Raw genomic sequence first — 19,247 nt, 5'->3', positions numbered from 1 at the left:
CATTCCTCGAAACATACTCATTGAGGCTTACTTGCTACCCAATTCAAAGCAACTAATCTAGGCTTACTGACTGCCATTCAATGTTGTGTTCAAACTTACTAGTCTCAAGAAAGTAAGTAAGACCTGATTAGTAACTTTGAACAATGTGGTAAGTACTGTCTAGGTGGGCAACTATAGCCATAGACTGCAGCAGTAGTAAGTAACAATAACCACTATTAAGTAATGACTACTCTAGTAAAGCGATAAACATGGGTGCAAGTATTACTGGACTACTGAGTGTCAACAATCTGGACTAGTAACTTCTTATATAATAGTCAGTCCAAATAGCATGGTAAGCATCTAAATACCTCTCAAGTGTTCAATAGTTGCTAGTCATATGTATACTTTAGGGCAGGGTGCTAGTAGATCCTGCCTAGAGTAGTAAGGCTAGATTGGTAAGTTTGACTGGAGCAGTGCATAAGGCCAGTAATGACCCACTTCTACCAAGTAAAGTTGCACTTGTACCTTTGAATAGACCGGTAAGTAAGGCCAGATTAATAGACATGCAACATTAGACACCGGACTAGTAACTTCAAACAGGATAATAAGTAAGACCGGAGTACCAACTTTGAGCAACTTCCAACAGGGCATTATGTGATGCTGGATTAGTGGCTTTGCAGAAACTAGTAAATGATGTTTAGAGTACTGACTTTGAACACTGTAGCAACCTAGAATAGGGCAGTAGGCAAGGCCGGAGTAGCAAAGGTGGTAAGTACTATATAGACGAGCAACTTTGATACCATCAGGTAACTATAGCCACTATACAGTGTTAGTAGTAGGCAATAATAAGAACTATAGAGTGTCTATCTTAGTCCAGCATACAAGACATTAGCATGTTAAGCAACTCCGGTCTAGAGGCAATAGTAGTACTCTAAAGTGCAGGTGGAGACAGTTATAGGCAACTAGACTCACTATAGAGCATAGATAATAACACTAGTAGGTAACTAGAACAACTATGCAGCATAGGTACTATCAATAGTAGGCAATAACATCAGCCTTAGAGCATACAGACCAGAACTGCATAGGCCAGAGGTGGTAGTGCAAACCCAGCGGCTATTGAAACCCTAGAGAGCAACCCTAACCCCGGAGCAGGGTGATGGCAGTAAGTAGAAATCCTATGTGTGGGAAGTGGCTGTGCTAATCAGAGGTAAGCGGAATCTGAAAAATACTCCCACGACTAGCATTTTAAGGGTGTCGCGTGTCGCAGCCAGAGCCCACCCCATAAAGAACGATTCATTTGTACCTCATTAATCGTAATGCCAGTTCGTCGGCCTTGACCTCCTCCAGATCTGCAGTCGGAGGTACATCCACATGTTCATCGTGCCATCCATCCCCTTCCCACCGTCCGTTCGCCTCGATCCTGGTATCATTCGATCCGCCTCGTCAAGACCTTTCGATCGAGGCCTTTCTCGCGTCGATACGCCCCGAACTCATCGCACAGTCGTCCAAGGACATGAAGAGCTGCCCAGGGAGACCAGGAGAGCGAAGACTCGGCCGTATCTCCGCGGTTTTCGTCGTACACACTTCGTTCTTTTCGCGCTTGAAAGCCTTGCGTCCCCCGTCCTATCGCGCTCAACACGCCCGATTTCCGCCGGCCGGACGCCCCAGGCCGTTTCGCTTGAAGACGCCGTCCTCCTCCTCCCCATCACGACATCTCCCACCCCGTTGGTCCGTGACGCCACCGCCGATTTCCGCATGGCTGGACTCGTTTCGTGCGTCGTCCATGGCTTTCCAGCGCGCTTCTCCGCGTCATGGCGCGTGCCGCCATTGTTGACCAAGGTCGCGATTGCGCTGCCCTCGACTTGGACAGCGCTTTCCAGCCATGGCTTCGACTTCGCGCCGATCCCGGCTTCTTTCGCCACGCGAGCGCAGCCGCCTCGAAGCTGTCGTCATAGGCTTCTTGGCGATTGCTTCCGCGTCGCAATCGGAGCCCGTGCGCTTCCTCGACGTCGCCCGACCTTTCGTGCTCCCCACAGACTCCTCCAGCCGACTGTCGCCCTGCCCTTCCCCGAGTTCTCCCCGTTCGACGCCCGTCCGGGTTTGTTTTGTGCGCAATTTCCCCCTCTTTTCGACGAGCCGCCCCGTTCCGCGATCTGCCCTGTTGTTGTTCCGCTGCGCGTCGTCTTGTGCGACAGAAGAGCGCTCGTCATGTCGCCGACTTGATGCTCCCGTCTTTCGACGGTTCGGAGCTCGTTTGCGACACGGCTGGGTTCCCTCTCTTCCCCTCGTCAAGAGCTTTCCGACGCATCCTCATGCACGCTGGTCCGCTCACCGTATCGTCCACGACCGCCGCCGCATCATTGCCTCCACGCTATCTGCCCCTTCCTCGACCCTCGCGATTTTGAGCACCGCGGCCCCATCTCCAGTCCATTCCGCCCGCGATTTGGCACGCGAGCTCCCCTCGTTACCCCTCATTGAACGCGCCCTCGCCGCCGCCAAGAAACACAGCCGTTCACTCGCCGCAGTCACTGCCATCTCCTTGCCGCCTCTGGTCACCCTCAGACCCGGACTCGACGCGCCGCCTCCCCAATTCCGCTACGATCGCGCTGCAAGTTAGAGCGTTGATAGCCCTCGTCACCCCTTTCGAACTCGCCCGCCACCGTCTCGCCCGCCGCACTCGTTCGCTCGCTGATGCACTGTGCAAGAGCGCCCGCGGTCAGCCCCTCTTTCCCTCCTTCCGGTGCTCGATCTCGCCCGCCCCGCCTCTGTAGAAAACGTCACCAGATCGGTTCGATGCGCGTCGTTGAGACCTTCCGAATGAGGCCTTGGATGCAACAATTGGAGGAGATCTGCGTCGCTGACGACACAATCTGCATTGTCCCTCTCGCCGCCCCGCTGCCTCCCGTGTACGCCCCTGCATCTCGCCCGTCCCACGTCCGCTTGTCGCGCGATTTGGCGCATAGGTGCGCATCGAACACGTCATTCGAACGCCGCCTCGCGCGTCACGATGTGTGGTCTCCTGGATGTCCGGCAAGGTGTTCTCCGCCCCGCCCTCTACGCTCTCCCCTCGTGCTGCCGACTTTGCCGCTCCGTACCGCCGCCGTCGATCTCACCTGTTCGATGTAAGGTTTGGACGCCAGACAGCCCTCGTTGTCCCCACTCGATCGTGCTCAACGGCGCCTTACCTGCCTCGCTCGTTCGATTGTTGTGTGCTGTGCAAGAGCGCCTGCCGCTGGCGCCCCTTCCTCCTCTGTTCAGTGCGTGATATCGCCCGTCCCACCGCCGTAGAAGACGCGGCCGGGCTCATTCGGTACGCATCGTCAAGGCTGTTCGAACGCGCGCTTGGCCGTAGGATTTGGAGGAGATTTGGTTAGTGTTGCGATAGCTCGGCTCGGCTCGGCTGGCTGCGCCAGCCGGGTCATTTGGCTGTCAGCCGGGCTGGGAAAATCAGCTCAGAATGAGCCTCCCACGAGGGGAGAGCTTGACGCCAGCAGCCAGAATGGACTGATGGCTGAGCCGCTGGAAGAGCCGGTCTTGGGCGCCTCCTCCCAAGACGGAGGACCGGCTCTTCCAGAATATTTCCAGCTCGCTCGCTGGGCGCCCAGAGAAGGGGATTTATGTGAACTCTCTTATATGTTCCTGCATGACGCAAGCGTAGGATTGGCAACGAAAATATATTTATTAGTACGCTGCTACATAGTGGCAACAGCGTGGCAGGTGGAAGCGGAGGGCCGAGACAAAATAGGAGGCAAGGCAGCTGACCACAGCAGGTAGAGCACAATGTGGTTGCCCGATGGCGCACAGCGCGCACAAGATCGGACGAGGGCGACGTAGAGGGGGCGAGGCAGAGGGCCAGGATGGGGCAGCGGGGCAGTGGGCAGTGGACGCGGTGCTCCGCCCGCGCGGGTAGCATGTGCTCGCGCAAATGAGCGGGACGCGCGCAAGAGCGGAGGAGGGCAAGACAAAGGAGAGCGGGGTGGAGGCAGAGGGTGAGGAGAGGACGCCGTGCCGAGCCCGCGCGAGTTGGATGTGCGCGCAGAGCAGGACGTGCGCCAGAGCAGAGGAGGGCGAGGTAGAGGGCGGCACATACTCCGGAGGGCCGCGACGAGGTGGAGGGGCGGAGTGTGATGCCGAGAGCCGCAACGTGGCGGAGGAGGGCGACGCGGAGGCAGAGGAGGGCGACACGAGATGGAGGACCCAGAGGAGGAGGAGGGCATGTGGGCAACGTAAACGTGGGGGACCCAGAGGCCGGGGATGCGGATGCGGAGGACGGCAACAGGGAGGGCTCGCGAGAGGACCCAGAGGGCCGGAATGAGGCGGACAAGATGGTGGGTGAGGTGAAGGCGGGCGACGCGAAGGTAGGCGATACAGATGGAGGGTAATGCAGAGGTGTGCAGAGGCGGACGATGCGGAGGCGAAGGAGGGAGGATGCGGGCAGCGCGCAGGTGGGCGACGTGCAGGCGCAGGTGGGCGACACGCAGGCCTAGGTGGGCGACACACAGGTGAGCAACGCGCAGGAGGTGGGATACGCACAGGCGAACGACGCGCGCGAAGGAAGGCGACGTGAATGAGAGGGTCGAGGGCGGGGGCAGCGTGGATGGGTGAAGCAGGAGGGAGTGCAGGAGGGGACTCACCATAACAAGGGCCGCGGTACATCGCCGCGGCCTCCATACCCGAATTTCCATACTGAGGACTTCCGGATGGAAGTCCTCGTACAATGTGGATGCGGCCGGTGAACCGTGAAGGACGGCATCAAGGTCGAGGTCGAGGTCGGAGGCGGAGGGGAGTTGAACAGTCAGGTGACATTGAGCTAACCATTAAATTGTTAATAGTTGTGGTGTTATAAGTTGTAGCTTGTGTAAGTAACTTGTAGTTATCAAGCACCCCGCTTGATCGGACTCGACGTCAGATCTGAGATCTGAGACTCAACTCGAGTTTTGCCTGCAATATGGGTGTTTGGTCGACTTTGTCCAATCGTCCTGCTGACAATCTTAAAACATTCTGTGCATCGTGGGCACATATAAAATGCAGTCCTATGATCCTCCTGTTGCTCTGTTCCACTACAAAGCATGAATATTTGTTGTGCGGCCAGCGCCAATTGAAAAAGGCGGCTCATGGATGGCTTGGGCGGCTTGGCCTCGGCTTTGGTAATAACAGCCGAAATCGCAGCCGTGGCTCGAGTTTTGGCTTTCTCGGAGCCGTCCTGAGCCGAGCCAAGCCAAGCCATCGCAACACTAGATTTGGTTGGGTGGTGCTTGGATTTTCGTAAGTCCGCTTTGCCTTGCCCCCGCCTCTTGCATCCCCCAGTCTCGCCCTCGCATCTCGCCCGTTCCGCATCCATTTGGCACGCGATTTGGCACGCTCGTGCGCTTCGATCACCCCGTTCGAACGCCCCCTTCCGCGTTGCGATCTGCGCGCCCCCGATCTTCGGCGCGGCCGTCTCTGCTACGGCCGCCACGCTTTCTCCCCTGCACATTGTCGACTTCACCACACCTCCCACGGACTCGATACGCTATCCCCAAATCCATTACGTACTCGTCGACTTCCTGCTAGTTTCCCTTTCACCCCTATCACTTACAGCCGCCCCCTTTCTCTTTCTGAAGGCTTATCGCTTATCGATCACGCACGCTCGCTCGAAAGGAATCCTGGACCTCTACGATATCGCTCAAAAGGATTTACGGACCTCTATGATATCGCTCAAAAGGATTTACGGACCTCTACGATATCTCGCACGCTCATTTACTTTACGACACTCTCGCGTTTTGCCTAGCAGTTGACCGAGGACGGTCAAGATTTCAGTTGGGGGGAGATGTAGGGCCCTGCCCTATGTTTTCGCGTTTGGAGCTAGTTTAGGGTTTGATTAGTCAGCCATGTACTTAGCACAGCGGCCGCCTCTGGGCCTTCCTCAGATTTGACCACCACCTTCACTCTTCATAGCTCATTTCTCTGTGTGTTTGCCACCTTTTCTTGTGTTCTGCTAGCTCTGCTCGACGTCTAGAGTCACCTAGACCGTCCGTTCTGTCGCCTTCGGCTCCAGAGCCTGAGCCCAGCACCCTTGACCCACCTGCACTCCTGGGTTTGTCCTGTGGATTCTCCACTTTTGGGCACCTGCCTGGGCACGACCTCACAACGTATGTGCTCGTCCGTGTCAAACCTTATTTGAGCTGCTATACAGCAGGTCCCTAAAAGTTTCCTGTGGGTTTTCGCCTCTCTCTCCACACCTCTTTACTCCCTTTGACACACAGTTGGCACCTCATCACGGTTCGTACATAGTGTCCTCTTCTGCATTTCTCGCCATTACTGACGCGATCTCGAGTGGCGAGAATATCATTTCCCATGGGCGCCAGCCATGTCCTCCTGCTTGGACCTCCCTCGAACCGCGCTTCAGCTCCTCACTCCCCTCCACCTCGGACGACACTCGACCGCATCTGACACGCCAGCCTCTACTGCTAATAGCCACTTCTTCGACCTCTTGCCCTCGCCCCGCAGCAAATGACCCCTTACGAATCTCAGACCCGATGTGGGGATGGATCTCAACAATACAAGACCTCGCCTCGCCCACCCGCAGCACCAATTTTGGGTGCATCGGAATTTCCCCGGCTGCCCCATGGTACAAGCCTCCACCTCCCATCGTGAGCGGGAGGAACTCGAGCCACGGCAAGTCCTCGTCTTCTGGCCCCGGCTTGATGTGTCCCCGCTCCGGCCCCTCATCATCGTCGAACAAGCCCCGACTGGAGCGTCTTGTTGCGCTGACTGGGCATGACAGGCCGCTGATCCTGATGACGCCGATGCCGGACTTTGGAACACGGCGGACAAGCAAAACATCGCCGACGCTGGGTAAGCCGCCGCATCCACACGCAGATGAGCTGGACGGGCCAACGTTCGTGTGCTCGAACGCGCTCTGAACGCAGGAGCGGGCAGACAGGGCGCGGACAATGTTCAAGCTGGCACAGATGTTTGGGCATCCACTAGGGGTGTCCGTCTCGCTACAGCAGACGAGGACAACACCTCAGTATAGCGTGGCCCGCATACCATCTCGATGACAATAGGCTTGCTTCCCAGGCCTCTATTCATGCGCATATAGCCAGTGCCAGAGCGACGCCATCTATCAGCGTGCGTAGCCCAGTCTTTCATGTTGCTCATCGCCGCTGACATTCTCTCGGTACTAGTGACGCGCTCTAGATGCTCCATTCGGCTACTCACTTCACCTTCAACCTGGTACGTACTGCCGTCCCTCTCAGGTCGGTTTGCATATGCTTCAGTAGCACCTCATCGTGCCCCCCACAGCGCCTGGGCTCATTGACTCACCATGTACGCGCCGAAGGCCTGAGAGTCCAGGACGGGCTCAACAAGGACATCAATGAGCCCATTGACACAGTCTCGAGTGAGGACAGCAAGGAGCATGAGATGGAGGATGTGCGCTTGCACACGGCAAACTTGACGGACTCGGACATCGACATCAAGCAGACGTGCTCTAGGATCACGGACAGAGAGGTGTTGTACTTTCCCCCCTCCGTTCTCCTTTGCTGACCTTCCTCCTTTGCTGTCACGCCTCTCTTCTCCCTCCAACCTCGTCATTCCCGCTCGCATATACACACAGACCCCTGTGCGATAAGCGTCAACCTGGCACGTGTACACACTCTACGGCCGCGTCTATCCCTGGGACAACTTCATTGTTCTTCTCTGAGCCATGGTCCCCCCAGTTGGCAGCAGCGGCGCCCTCCCACCGTCTTTCTGGGAGTACCTCGGCGGCTGGCGGTGTGTGATCGCGAGCGTGCACACGGTCCCGCTTGAGGACACATTTGTTGTGTCTAAGGTCGGCCGCCTGCGTGCTGCTACTTCTCTGCTATGTCGATATCCCCTTGGTATCTTATCATGTCATATACGAGCTTATCACTTTGATTTTTCAATATATCTCATAAAGCTGAATCTGGGAAATTTCGAACCAGCTGTATCTGGATTCTAAGTTTTGACTATTGTACTGTATTGTTCTGTTCTCGTCCGTAAATGATCAGTCAGTCCTTGGTAAACGATCTAACTCCCCTTGGTATATGATCTATTACAAGCTCATAAAGGACTAGTACAGGCCATGTGCCGCTTGCGCTCCAACTGGTGCCTATCAAGTCTGCGCCTGTCAACGGCTGGGCCAGATCAATCCGCCAGCAGGTATTGGCCATTACTGATCTCAAAAGACGATTGTTGGTCAGGTTTTTACCAGCAGCAGACCAATGCAGACACCTACGATCAACACCGACAGACCTTGGCCGGCTTCGATCCTCCTCCGATCCTAGTTCCCCCGGTTTTGTGATGTGAGAGTGCGCTGCTGGGGCTTATGTAACAGTTTTCTCACACACCTTATTAGGCAACTGCATATGGGAACACTACTTACACTCTCTATTGCTCATTTCTTGTCCGTTTCTTATGATTTAAACTATTCCAAGTACTTCTTCAAAGTGGCTTTTGAACGGCGTATGTTACATAAGCATATTTCCAGGCACAGCGCTATAACCCAGTTAACACTACAAAGCAGTAGTTGCTACAATATGGTAGGTGGAAAGCACCAGACATACCATGACATATGTCATCTGGTGGCCCTTTTTAGAGGTCTCATAATGCATCTACATATGTAGTGATTGAATCAGAAAACAGCTTATAACTAGCCATACACTGTACATATAGTGTTCTACAAGTGTTACTGAAACCATTCCATCGCATCTGCTTCCAGAATCACATGGCATACACTATTAGATCCCTCTCATCAATGCGCATCAAACGCACTCAAGACCATTCAAAACTGACATCATCTGAGCTCATACCAACAGTTACAACATATGAACCATATGTCATAGACTTTGTAGTCCTTTCAGCACTGCATTGATATGAGCGCTTTGTTCACATCTACACTGGCTATTATGTGGACTAGGTTCACAAATATAATCAACATTATAGGGAATTGATCTGATTTACTAATAGGCAGATGTGGGTGTAGTAGCAGGGGCAGGGCGCTACAGCCACTGGGTGTCTAATAACTTGGGAAAGCCTCACTTTTCTGAAAGCAGCCCTTCAAAAATTGAATCAATTCTGATAAATCCTGAGTATATTCATAGTAGTAGTCCACATAGACTCTGACTGAAGCCCCCAAAGAGTGCCCATCTCAGTCTAGTTGACTCGGTGTAGACACTAATAGGCACTACAAAGTGTAGCAAGGAGTGAAGCACTGGGCCCAAGTGGCAGTGCAAACCCAGCGCTAGTGGAACCCTACAGGGGGACCCTAACCCAGAGCTAGGGTGATGGGAGTAAGTAGCAAACCTATGCGTGGGAAGTGGCTGTGCTAGTGAAGAGTAATAGGAGTCTGAAATTTTATTCCCACGGGTCGCACTAAGGGTGTCACGCATTGTAGCCAGAGCCCACCCCATAAAGAACAATTCATTTGTACCTCATTAATCGTAACTAAAAACCTTTCACTACCGAAAGGGCGTGCACGCAAACTGGCGCCGAAATTGTTGGCCCATTTGTGATATTATCTGCACACCCTGAAACCTCTACGTACAGGCTAGATCTGCCTACGAACTTAAGCAACGGGGGTAATCCAGTCTTTCATGCGAGTCTGCTACGGAAATACGAACCTAGCGACGTACACTTATTCCCTGCACGGAAACGCAGCGGTTTTACGATTTCGGCGTACCAGATGACCAGGAATGGCTGGTAGACGAAATTGTTGGACACCGCTGGGATGGAATAAGCTAGAACTCATGGTACGTGGACCGTGGGCGAACACACATGGGAAGAGCTAGCAGAATGCGAAAACTTGCGTGCCCTTGACAATTACCTTGCTCTACTCGCGTAGCGGACACTTCGGGCCTGCCACGCCGTGAGGTAAGCGCCATGGGCATCAGCCATGCGCTACAACCCGAGATAACGGGAACGAGAAGCCGAAAATCCGAAGATCGGCGCAGATCGCAAGATTAACAGCCCGATAAGCTCAAGTAGGGCTTCTCTGGTGCTCGCGCCTGCGCCTCACCCGCATCTTTGCACTTCCACGCTCCCACCATGTCCTACCCACCGAACCATACCAACAACTTCCCATCGCGACGGATGCGCAGGGGCCCACGCCGAACGGCTGACCCATGCGCCGCCGCCGCCAGCCTCAACTCAATATATATCGCGACGCCACATGCGGCTCCAAACGCCGAAATTGCGCCGCCTGACGTCGCCATGAACGGCACGATCGACCCTGCGTTACTCACAACGTCGGTCGAGGAGGAGGGGACTACCAACGCGACGCTGCGCACAACGCTGTAAGTGCGCCGCGCCCCCTTCTGCGCCGTATCCGGGACAATACGCCGGATTCTACCATGCTGGCCGATACCCTGCTGCTGCTCAAGTTCCGCAGTTCGCTCCACCAGCATACGGACACTACGTGGACCCGCTCACTACGGTCACGCAGTCGTTCCTCACCACTCAGCAGTCCCTCATGGGGCAAGTCGGCGAACTCAATGCCAAGCTAGCCACTGCCGAACACTCTCGCAATGACGCTTTGCGCGCTCGCGACGATGCAGTCGGCGCCCGCAAAGAGCTTGACAAGGAGGTCATCCGACTGAAAACGCAGCTCGCCGCTTCTGAAGAACGTGCGAACACGCTGCAGGTTATCAACAACCAGATCACCGCCCGGATCCGCGAGCTGGAGAACCAAGACTCGGACGCGCAGAGCCAACGATCTTCTAATGATCGGCGCGATCGAGATGAAGACAGCCGCCGGTTCGGACGTCACCACGATCGAGAGTACCGGCCGTACTACTCGAACGCGCGCCGAAGCGACCGCTCCAATTCGCGCGCATCCACCTACCACGGTTCGGCTCGGACTGAGCGGGGCAATAAACGTCCCGCTGAGTACGAGTCGGGTCCTTCGCGCAAGGCACCTTCTGCAAATGCGCCTAATCGCACCCCTGGGCCGAACTTCGCACCGGCCATTGCAACTTCTGCAAAGGCCTCTGCGAAGTCTGCCGAAAAGAGCACGGCCAAGGTCACCGTAGCGAAATTCGCTGTGATGGCCCCGCCGCCCTCTGTGCCTCAACCTACGGGTCCTTCTGTGACTGTTCAGGCACAGCCTGAGAGGCTCATTACGGACCCAGACTACAATTTCGGTGACCTTACTAGGTCGTCACTTCGCTCAACTCGTGGTCAAGCGGACCCCTCTCTCGCCGGCCACCCCGAGACTCCATGGTCGCGGTGGTACGCCGATGTGTCTCTAGCGGACACACGTAGCGAGAGCGAACGCAACTACGCCTCCTACTACCTCGACGCCAAAACGTCCGGCAACATGGGACCTGACGCCGAGAAGAAGGAGACGAACGACCTCAAGAAGCGTCTGGCCAGCACGCACGGAAAGCCCTCTAGTGGGGACTTCGAGCGTCTGGACCTAGGCCCTTGGAGCGGACTCCGCATCGTGACTGCCGTTCAGGCGCAGAACCTGCGTATGGCCGCACTCGCGAAGAGCCCGCCGAACCACTACGCAAAACGCGCGTACTGCTGGGTCTATCAGCAGCACGTTGAAGGCCGAACTCGGCGCAGCGAAGGCGAGCGGTACCTTGTACGCTCGTATTCGCTGGACCGAACTGACGCTCTCATGCCGTTCGACGACGCACTGGCGGCCGTCATCAGCTTGTCCAGCAAGGGCAAGACGGCCACTCGCGAAGTCAACTCCGTTGGATACCGTCCTCCTGCGACGGGCACCATCCCTCTTCCTCCGAACGCTCTGGAAGCCATGCGCGGACCGGATCCGCTGCCTGCCGCTCCTTCTATGGATACGCCGCTCCCCACTCTCATTTCGGACCCCACTCGGCCGCGTATTCCCTCTTCTTTCGTCATTCCGGTCACGACGGACGACTGGCGCGATCACCTCAACTGCCTCCTGCCGACCATCATCCCAGGCGACGAGTCGCACATCGCCGCACACATTCGGGACTCCCATCCGATGCTCTGGCCGTCGGCTGTCCGTGACACGAACGGAGCTCTCCCTGAAGAGTCCGCCGACGCCGAAGATCGCTGCGAACCTCATCCAGATGACTGCGCCGCGCTTGCTGTGCTCGCCATCGCATCGCCGCGCCGGCCTCCCTTTGGTGTCGCCGAAGAGTACGGTGAATCCGCATTCTTCCGTGGCGCGATCGAACTCTTCTCCGTCGAGGGCCTCTACTCCCTCATTGTGAACCTTGGCCAGTTCGTCCAGGCAAAGCCCGACATCCTTCCGGCCGATATGGCCTTCCCCTTCGACTGCCGCGCACTCGAACTTCACCACATCGCCGCCTGGCTCGCACTCCTTGGCCTCAGTCCAGGCGATCAGCGCGTTCGCCAACTCCAGCACCTCGCCGCTGCGATGCGCTCTCACCTTCGCGCGCCGGACTCCGTCATCCCCACCCTGGCCGAATTCACCACCCCTGCATTCCTCGGCACTATCCCCCGCAGCAGCGCGCCGAATTTCGGCGCACGCATCCCCCAGTACACCTCTGCGCCGGACGTGGAGATGAAGGCTGAAGACGCTACCCCCCCGATCGCGTCGAGTTCGTCGACTGGCGCTGTCGTGTCTACCTCTGCGGCCCCTGTGTCCCCCTCCGCTATCTCCATCTCGTCGGGGCCCAGCGTTGAGCGCAAGTAGGACCGTCACTGCGGTCCAGAGGAGGAGGATGTTAAGGTACGGGCGCGCAGGGCGCGCACGTGCCGGATTTCGGTGCCGGAGTTCGGCGTACCGGCCGAATTTCGGCCACGCTGCGAGCAGGGCTCGGGCGTCTTGACTTCGGCGAAGTATTTCGCCGAACTTCGACCATCAGATCGGGCGATCTGAGACCATACGGACTCTTATGTACTCTACGCGCGTCCCACGGACGCCAGCTTACCTCCACCCGCACTACCGCTGTATTCGTTACCTCAATCGAAGGTTTGGACGAGTCTGGCACCGGTGCGATCGTGATATTGTCATTTTACAGGTGGAGACCCAGACATCGACGAAGGCGGGGGTCGGGTGGGGCGGGAGGCGGTCCGCGTCCGACTCGACGTCGTTCTTGCGGCCCTCAAAGACGAGGTGGCGGAGGCGGGGGCAGAGGTGGAGAAGGGCGAGGTGGGGGGCGGAGGCGGGGGAGACGGAGCCGGACGCGCCGTCCTCGTCCTCGGCGTCGCGGAGGCCCATCTCCGTGTGGTCGCGGAACTCGAGGTAGGTGAGCGCGGTGCGGTGCGCGCGGAGCACGCCTGCCTGGACGCGCGTGATGATGATGATGATGATGTCGAGCCAGAGCCCGTTAGCTACACGCGTAGTGCTATGTACGTTCAGTAACCGGAACAGGACGGCGGCTATCCCGCATTCGGTTGACGCCGTATCGGCGCGGGGCCACGGCCTAAGCCAGTGTGGCGAGTGCAGGCCCTGCAGGCGGCCGCGTTTGAAACCACGGAACGCATACGTAAGAGAGTCCGAGGCCGAAACAGAGTCCATGCGTGTCTGAAGCCCCACCGAGTCCTGCTACCAGACACTGCGGGGGGGTTGGCGTTAGCTACTACCCTCCAGATATACTGACATGGAGGTTTGTGAGGTCGGGGTTTGTCGCTTCACACGGGCGCAGAGCGGCCGCGTGTTACGATCGAGGACGACAGTACGTTACCCCCATTTAATTTCTCTCCATAACCCCACTCCCCCGATATGCGCGCCCTCTAAATAACTACCGACTGCCCCCTGACTCGTACGGACTCATCTCGACTCACTCTACTGCGCCATGACTCGCCGATTGCTCCCAGTCACCGTAGGTCATAGTGATTCGGAACATCTCATACGGACTCGTCGTGACTCGCAGCTAATATGACTCCCCCCGCTCTCCACCTGTATATAAGGGCGACACCCCTGAGCGCTCCCTCCCCAGACTTGAATCTCCTCTTGTACTACTACGTCTACCTTGACTACGCGCAATCTCACTTGTTGTCGCTCGCACTCGCTCGATAGCACGCAAGCGCTCTGAGCATCGCCACCATAACCACAAGGCGCCTAGGTCGTATTCCAGCTGGAATAAGCCCTCAGACGTAACATTAGATTCAAGTCTCGAACCCTCCACTTCTATAAGTGCAGAGGATCTATCTAGGACCAAGGAAGGCTGTGTACTGCTCGAACGCAGAACACAGTATAAGCATCAGACATCACGGATATCGTTCAGCAATACACAAGTTCGGAAACAAGTCATAGGGAAAATTCCCGCAACTCGCACTTATACGCTGCCCCTGGAACCCCCCTCATCCTATTGCCAAGAACCCCCCTTCACGGACGACCCAATCTTCACGTTGAGATCCATAGCCCCGCACCTGAGCCCCATACTCCCTTCAACACAATAATCAACGAAGACGAAGAGAGAACCGCGGTACAGGCTCAAGCAGAAGAAGATTCAAGCGAAGACACCGTCGAAGAGTACTACACTTTTAGGAGGGCCCTGAGGCAAGGAGGAGAAAACCTGAACGCGCTCCAGACCGAACCCATCTTAGTAGAAAGGTTTGGAGCACTCGAACTGGAAACACTCCACCAGCAGATCACAGACCTGGACGATACTCTTGGCGAATTCTACGGAGTTCCAGACGTGGACGAAGAACCGATTGAACTACCTCTTCACGCGCACGACCCAATCACCAAGCTTGTGCAACGCCTTCAATTCGACGTAGCCGACCTTGAACAATTCGTATTCAACTTTAGGGGTAACTTCATCCATCCGGACTACCCCAACCGCCTCGAAGCACTCAAACGAGTTCGCATCGCTCTGGAAACGGTTCAAGAGTACTTGAATGTCAACTGAAGCAGGCGAAGAACCTGATAGATCGTGCAAAGACTACGCCCACATCTTCAACCCGACCAATACCGCCGACTATCACATTACTAGACGAGGATATCAACGGTGCACCACACAACGCTGTCCCATCAGATACTGGGCAGCACGAAAGTACAGGGTACCAGAATTAGAACCCCCATACGAGTCCATCGACGCCTTCAATGGAACCTTTATGGACCTAATCACGAAGGCACTCATCACAGAACCACGCACCCAACTAGCGTGGTACCGACAATCCCTCGATGCTCCAGTACGCAACAAGATCCTGGATATGGCCACGGTACCTGCAGACCTCAACACGTGGATGACGCGAGCCATCGATGTCGATAGGAACTGGAAAATGAAGAAAGATATGGACAAGATCCTCGGGATCAAACCAAGGTTCAAGACAAAGGTGGTTAAAGCCACAACCACAGAAAGATCAAACGGAGAAGTCAACCGACTCTCTGCGGAAGAAGAACAAGACCTACGAAGCAAGGGATTATGCTTCTACTGCAAGAAAGGAAAGCACCTGGCGCGATTCTGCCCAGCCAAGAAGAAGGGAAAACCGGCACAGCAGAAAATTCGCGCTATGAAGGAGGACCAAGAAGACGACCCTCCCAGTGACTCCGAAGCCGAGGTTAACGCTACCATAATCGATGAGACAGAGGATTTTTAAAGCGGCAGGACGAATCGACGCCGGATCTGCCTAATACAACCACCATTCATGTAACCCTTGTATCAAATACCGAACGGCGAAGACACGCCTTATTACTCAACGGTTACATCGAAGTGGGAAAAATCGCTGTCGAAATCAAAGGCCTCCTCGACTCAGGAGCCGACGCAGTAATCATCAACAAACGAGTAGTGGACAAATACAAACTCCCAACGGTGCTACTACCAGTACCTGTCCGGTTCAAGAACGCGGACGATACGATCAACAGCTCAGGAAACATCACTCATCGCGTGGAAGGAAACTTCATCCTCAACGGAAACAAGCTACCTACCAACTGGTATGTGGCCAATATCGGACGCGATGACGTAATCTTTGGAATGCCCTGGATACGAAACTACAATCCAACCATCAATTGGGAAACCGGGAAGATCACCATCAAACAAGACAAGATCAAGAAACAACAGGAGCTACAAAAAACCCGACAAACAATCACTCCCCCAGAAGGAACCCTGTGGGGATACCCCCTCAGAGCGGACAATCAAGAACTATTACTGGCATGCTTCGAAACGGACACAGACGACGATAAACCGACACACAACCCCTCCAGAGTCCTCACAGAATGGTTTGAAACCAGCAAAATCCGACGAGCTACGAAGTCAGCGGAAATCGCCATCGAAGCAAATAAACTAAAACCCGAAGTACCATTAGACGAAATCCTACCGGACTTTGTAAAAGGGTACCGCAAGATATTTGAAAAGAAGGCCGCAGAACGATTTCCGGAATCCAAACCATGGGACCATGCAATCGATCTAAAACCAGGCTTCGATTTTCACAAGGACAAGAGATGGAACAAGATCTATCCCCTCACCCTCATGGAACAAACTGAACTAGAGAAATTCATTGAAGAAAACATGAGAAAGGGGTATATCAAGAAATCAAAATCCCCATTTGCTTCGCCATTTTTCTACATTCCAAAAAAAGATGGGACACTCCGACCAGTCCAAGACTACAGGGCCCTCAACGAAGGAACAATCCGAAATGCATACCCACTCCCACTAATCAGCGACCTAATGGATAAGCTCAAAGGGGCCAAGTACTTCACCAAGTTGGACGTACGAGCTGGATACAACAATATTCGAATTAAGAAAGGAGACGAATGGAAAGCCGCGTTTATAACCCCCAAAGGACTATATGAACCCACAGTAATGTTCTTTGGACTATGCAACGCCCCAGCGACCTTTCAAAGCATGATGAATCAAAACTTCGAAGACCTCATTCGCGAAGGATGGATGGTTATCTACATCGACGATATTCTGATCTTCTCCAAAGACTTAGAAGAACACCACAGAAGAACGCTAAGAGTCCTCAAAAGAATTCAAGAACTAGACTTCTACCTGAAACCATCCAAATGCGAATTTGATAGACAAGAAGTAGAGTTCCTCGGATCAATCATACGCCCCGACGAAATAGCCATGGATCCAGTAAAAATCAAAGCAGTACTGGAATGGAAGCAACCAACCAAACTGAAGGAAGTACAGGCCTTCCTAGGATTTGGAAATTTCTACAGGCGATTCATCAAGGACTACTCAAAGGTGGTCAAACCATTGACATCGCTAACGCGAAAGGACACTCCGTTCAAATGGGATGAAGACTGTGAAGCAGCCTTCCAAGAGTTGAAGCAGCGTTTCACGACCGGACCAATCCTCAAGATGCCGGATCCTTACGAACCATTCCAAGTAGAATGCGACGCGTCCAAAGTAGCAACGGGAGCAGTGCTACGCCAGAAAGGAAAGGACGGAATATGGCACCCATGCGCATATCTATCAAAGTCGTTCACAGAAGCAGAAAGAAACTATCAGATCTACGACAGGGAATTACTCGCAATCATTCGAGCATTCAAGGAATGGCGACATTTATTGCAAGGATCACCACACCCAGTAGAAGTCATCACAGACCACCAAAACCTAACGTATTTCCGCTCTGCGCAACGCTTAAACCCGAGACAAGCAAGATGGCATCACTACATGAACGAGTTCAACTTCACGTTGAAACATCACCCTGGAAAAACAATTGCGCAAGCCGACGCTCTGTCCAGGAGAACAGATCATGAACAGGGGGAGGATGATAACAAGGACATGGTCATGCTACCGGAACAAAATTTCTCACTCAACTCTGTCCAAATTGATATCTCCCAACAAATCCGAAACAACAAAGCCCGCAACCCGGATCTAATACAGTTCTTGACGACCAAAGCGACTGACAAACCACGACCTGCCTGGGGCAAGCCGAGCGATTGGAAAGAAGAAGAAGGACTGTTACTATTCAAAGAACGTATCTACGTACCACATCAGGAAAACCCCAAAACACTAATTAGGACTAACAGCAGTAAATTAGTCCTAATGGAATGTCTAATCGGGCTAACAGATTTGGGCCATCTAATTGTGACTAATGTGTGATAGTTTGGTACTAGCAGTGTTGTGGATCACCTATTCTCAGTAATTCTAGCAGCTCCCCCACTAATTCATGTACTTCTCTCATATCTGATCTCCTATGTCACTAATTTGAACCTCACACAGATATATTGCAACTAACTGGAGTAACACCGAAGGTGCAACAGCGGCCTTGCACGAGATGCCGGCCTATTCTGGGTAGCTATCTCACTATTTCACTCGTATTTGATCTCACATGTCACTAATTTGAACCGCACATATATAATGCAACTAATTAGAGTAACACTGAAAGGATGAGATAGGGGGCCGTGTGGGCGACGTGGGAGATGGGCAACAAAGATGAGGGGGCGATATGGGGGCGACAATGGGGGTGAAACGGACGACACTGGACTGAGACACAGGTGGGGTGGGTGACGCATGCAGGGGTTAACGTGGTGGGGGCGACGGTGCGGGGTGGGTGACACGGACGTTGACGCGTGGGCGAGACGTGCGACGCACGGGCGATGTTGACGAGGGCACAATGGAGGTGAGACGTGGTCGACGCGGGGGTTTAATGTGGGCGAGGCGACGAAACGTGGGTGACCGCGAGGCGGTAGGCGACATTCGGGCGAAGTGACGACGCAAGAGTGATCTGGACAACACAGAGCAAAGGGCGGACGTTGACACAGGGGTGGCGTAGGAGACATGGGTGACGTGGTGACAAGATATGGGCGAACACGGGCGCGGTGGTGAAGGAAGCGACAGACGCCGCGCGCGAACTTCGCGGCAAGACGCGTGAGCTCGGCCTGCGCGAGGTGCGGGGGGCGCGCCCGGCGTTTGACAAGGAGGGGTGCGGTCTCCGCGGGGGTCTCCGCGGTGTTCTTGCGGGATGGCTTCGGGGTGAGGTCGCGCTCCTCCTCGCTCCGTTCGCGCCCGTCCTCCGCATCGGACGACAAGAGGCCGTAGAAGCGCTTGAAGTGCGTGTCCGACAGCGAACAGAGGCAAACACGGACGACATGGGGGCGAAGTGAGCGAGGCGGGTGAGTGAGGTGGGCGATGCAGGTGATGTGCAACATAGGCGATATGACCTAGGGCGAGATGGGCAAAAGGAGATGGGTGGATCGTGTGGTGGACGAGACAGAGATGGAATGAACACTCGCCGAGAAAGACAGGCTGACCGTCAGGCTAGACATCGGCGTTACAGGCGGGAGCTTGCTTCCTACTTGCGCCGGCACGACAGCGTTTGAGTACGCATAGCCTGTGATGCGGGTGCGCGGGTGATGCGGGCGAGGTTGCAACGTGGGTGAGGAGGGCGAGGGCGATGCAGCGGACGAG

General features: G+C 54.9%; 2 protein-coding genes across 2 annotated transcripts; both read right to left on the bottom strand.

Moving 5' to 3' along the window:
- Positions 1-12,895: 12,895 nt before the first annotated feature.
- BXZ73DRAFT_106462 (uncharacterized protein) lies at positions 12,896-13,459 on the bottom strand (the record flags this gene model as incomplete). Its single annotated transcript, XM_048016635.1, has 1 exon — positions 12,896-13,459. One exon carries the CDS (start codon positions 13,457-13,459, stop codon positions 12,896-12,898), a length of 564 nt encoding a protein of 187 aa, XP_047872710.1.
- Positions 13,460-18,483: 5,024 nt separating this feature from the next.
- BXZ73DRAFT_106460 (uncharacterized protein) lies at positions 18,484-18,988 on the bottom strand (the record flags this gene model as incomplete). Its single annotated transcript, XM_048016634.1, has 2 exons — positions 18,484-18,564; positions 18,680-18,988. 2 exons carry the CDS (start codon positions 18,986-18,988, stop codon positions 18,484-18,486), a joined length of 390 nt encoding a protein of 129 aa, XP_047872709.1.
- Between the last annotated feature and the right edge of the window lie 259 nt (positions 18,989-19,247).

The sequence above is a fragment of the Epithele typhae genome (genome assembly GCF_022376455.1).
Source record: "Epithele typhae strain CBS 203.58 chromosome Unknown BXZ73scaffold_83, whole genome shotgun sequence".
Taxonomy (NCBI): domain Eukaryota; kingdom Fungi; phylum Basidiomycota; class Agaricomycetes; order Polyporales; family Epitheliaceae; genus Epithele; species Epithele typhae.
This window is presented reverse-complemented; position numbering and strand designations above follow the sequence as displayed.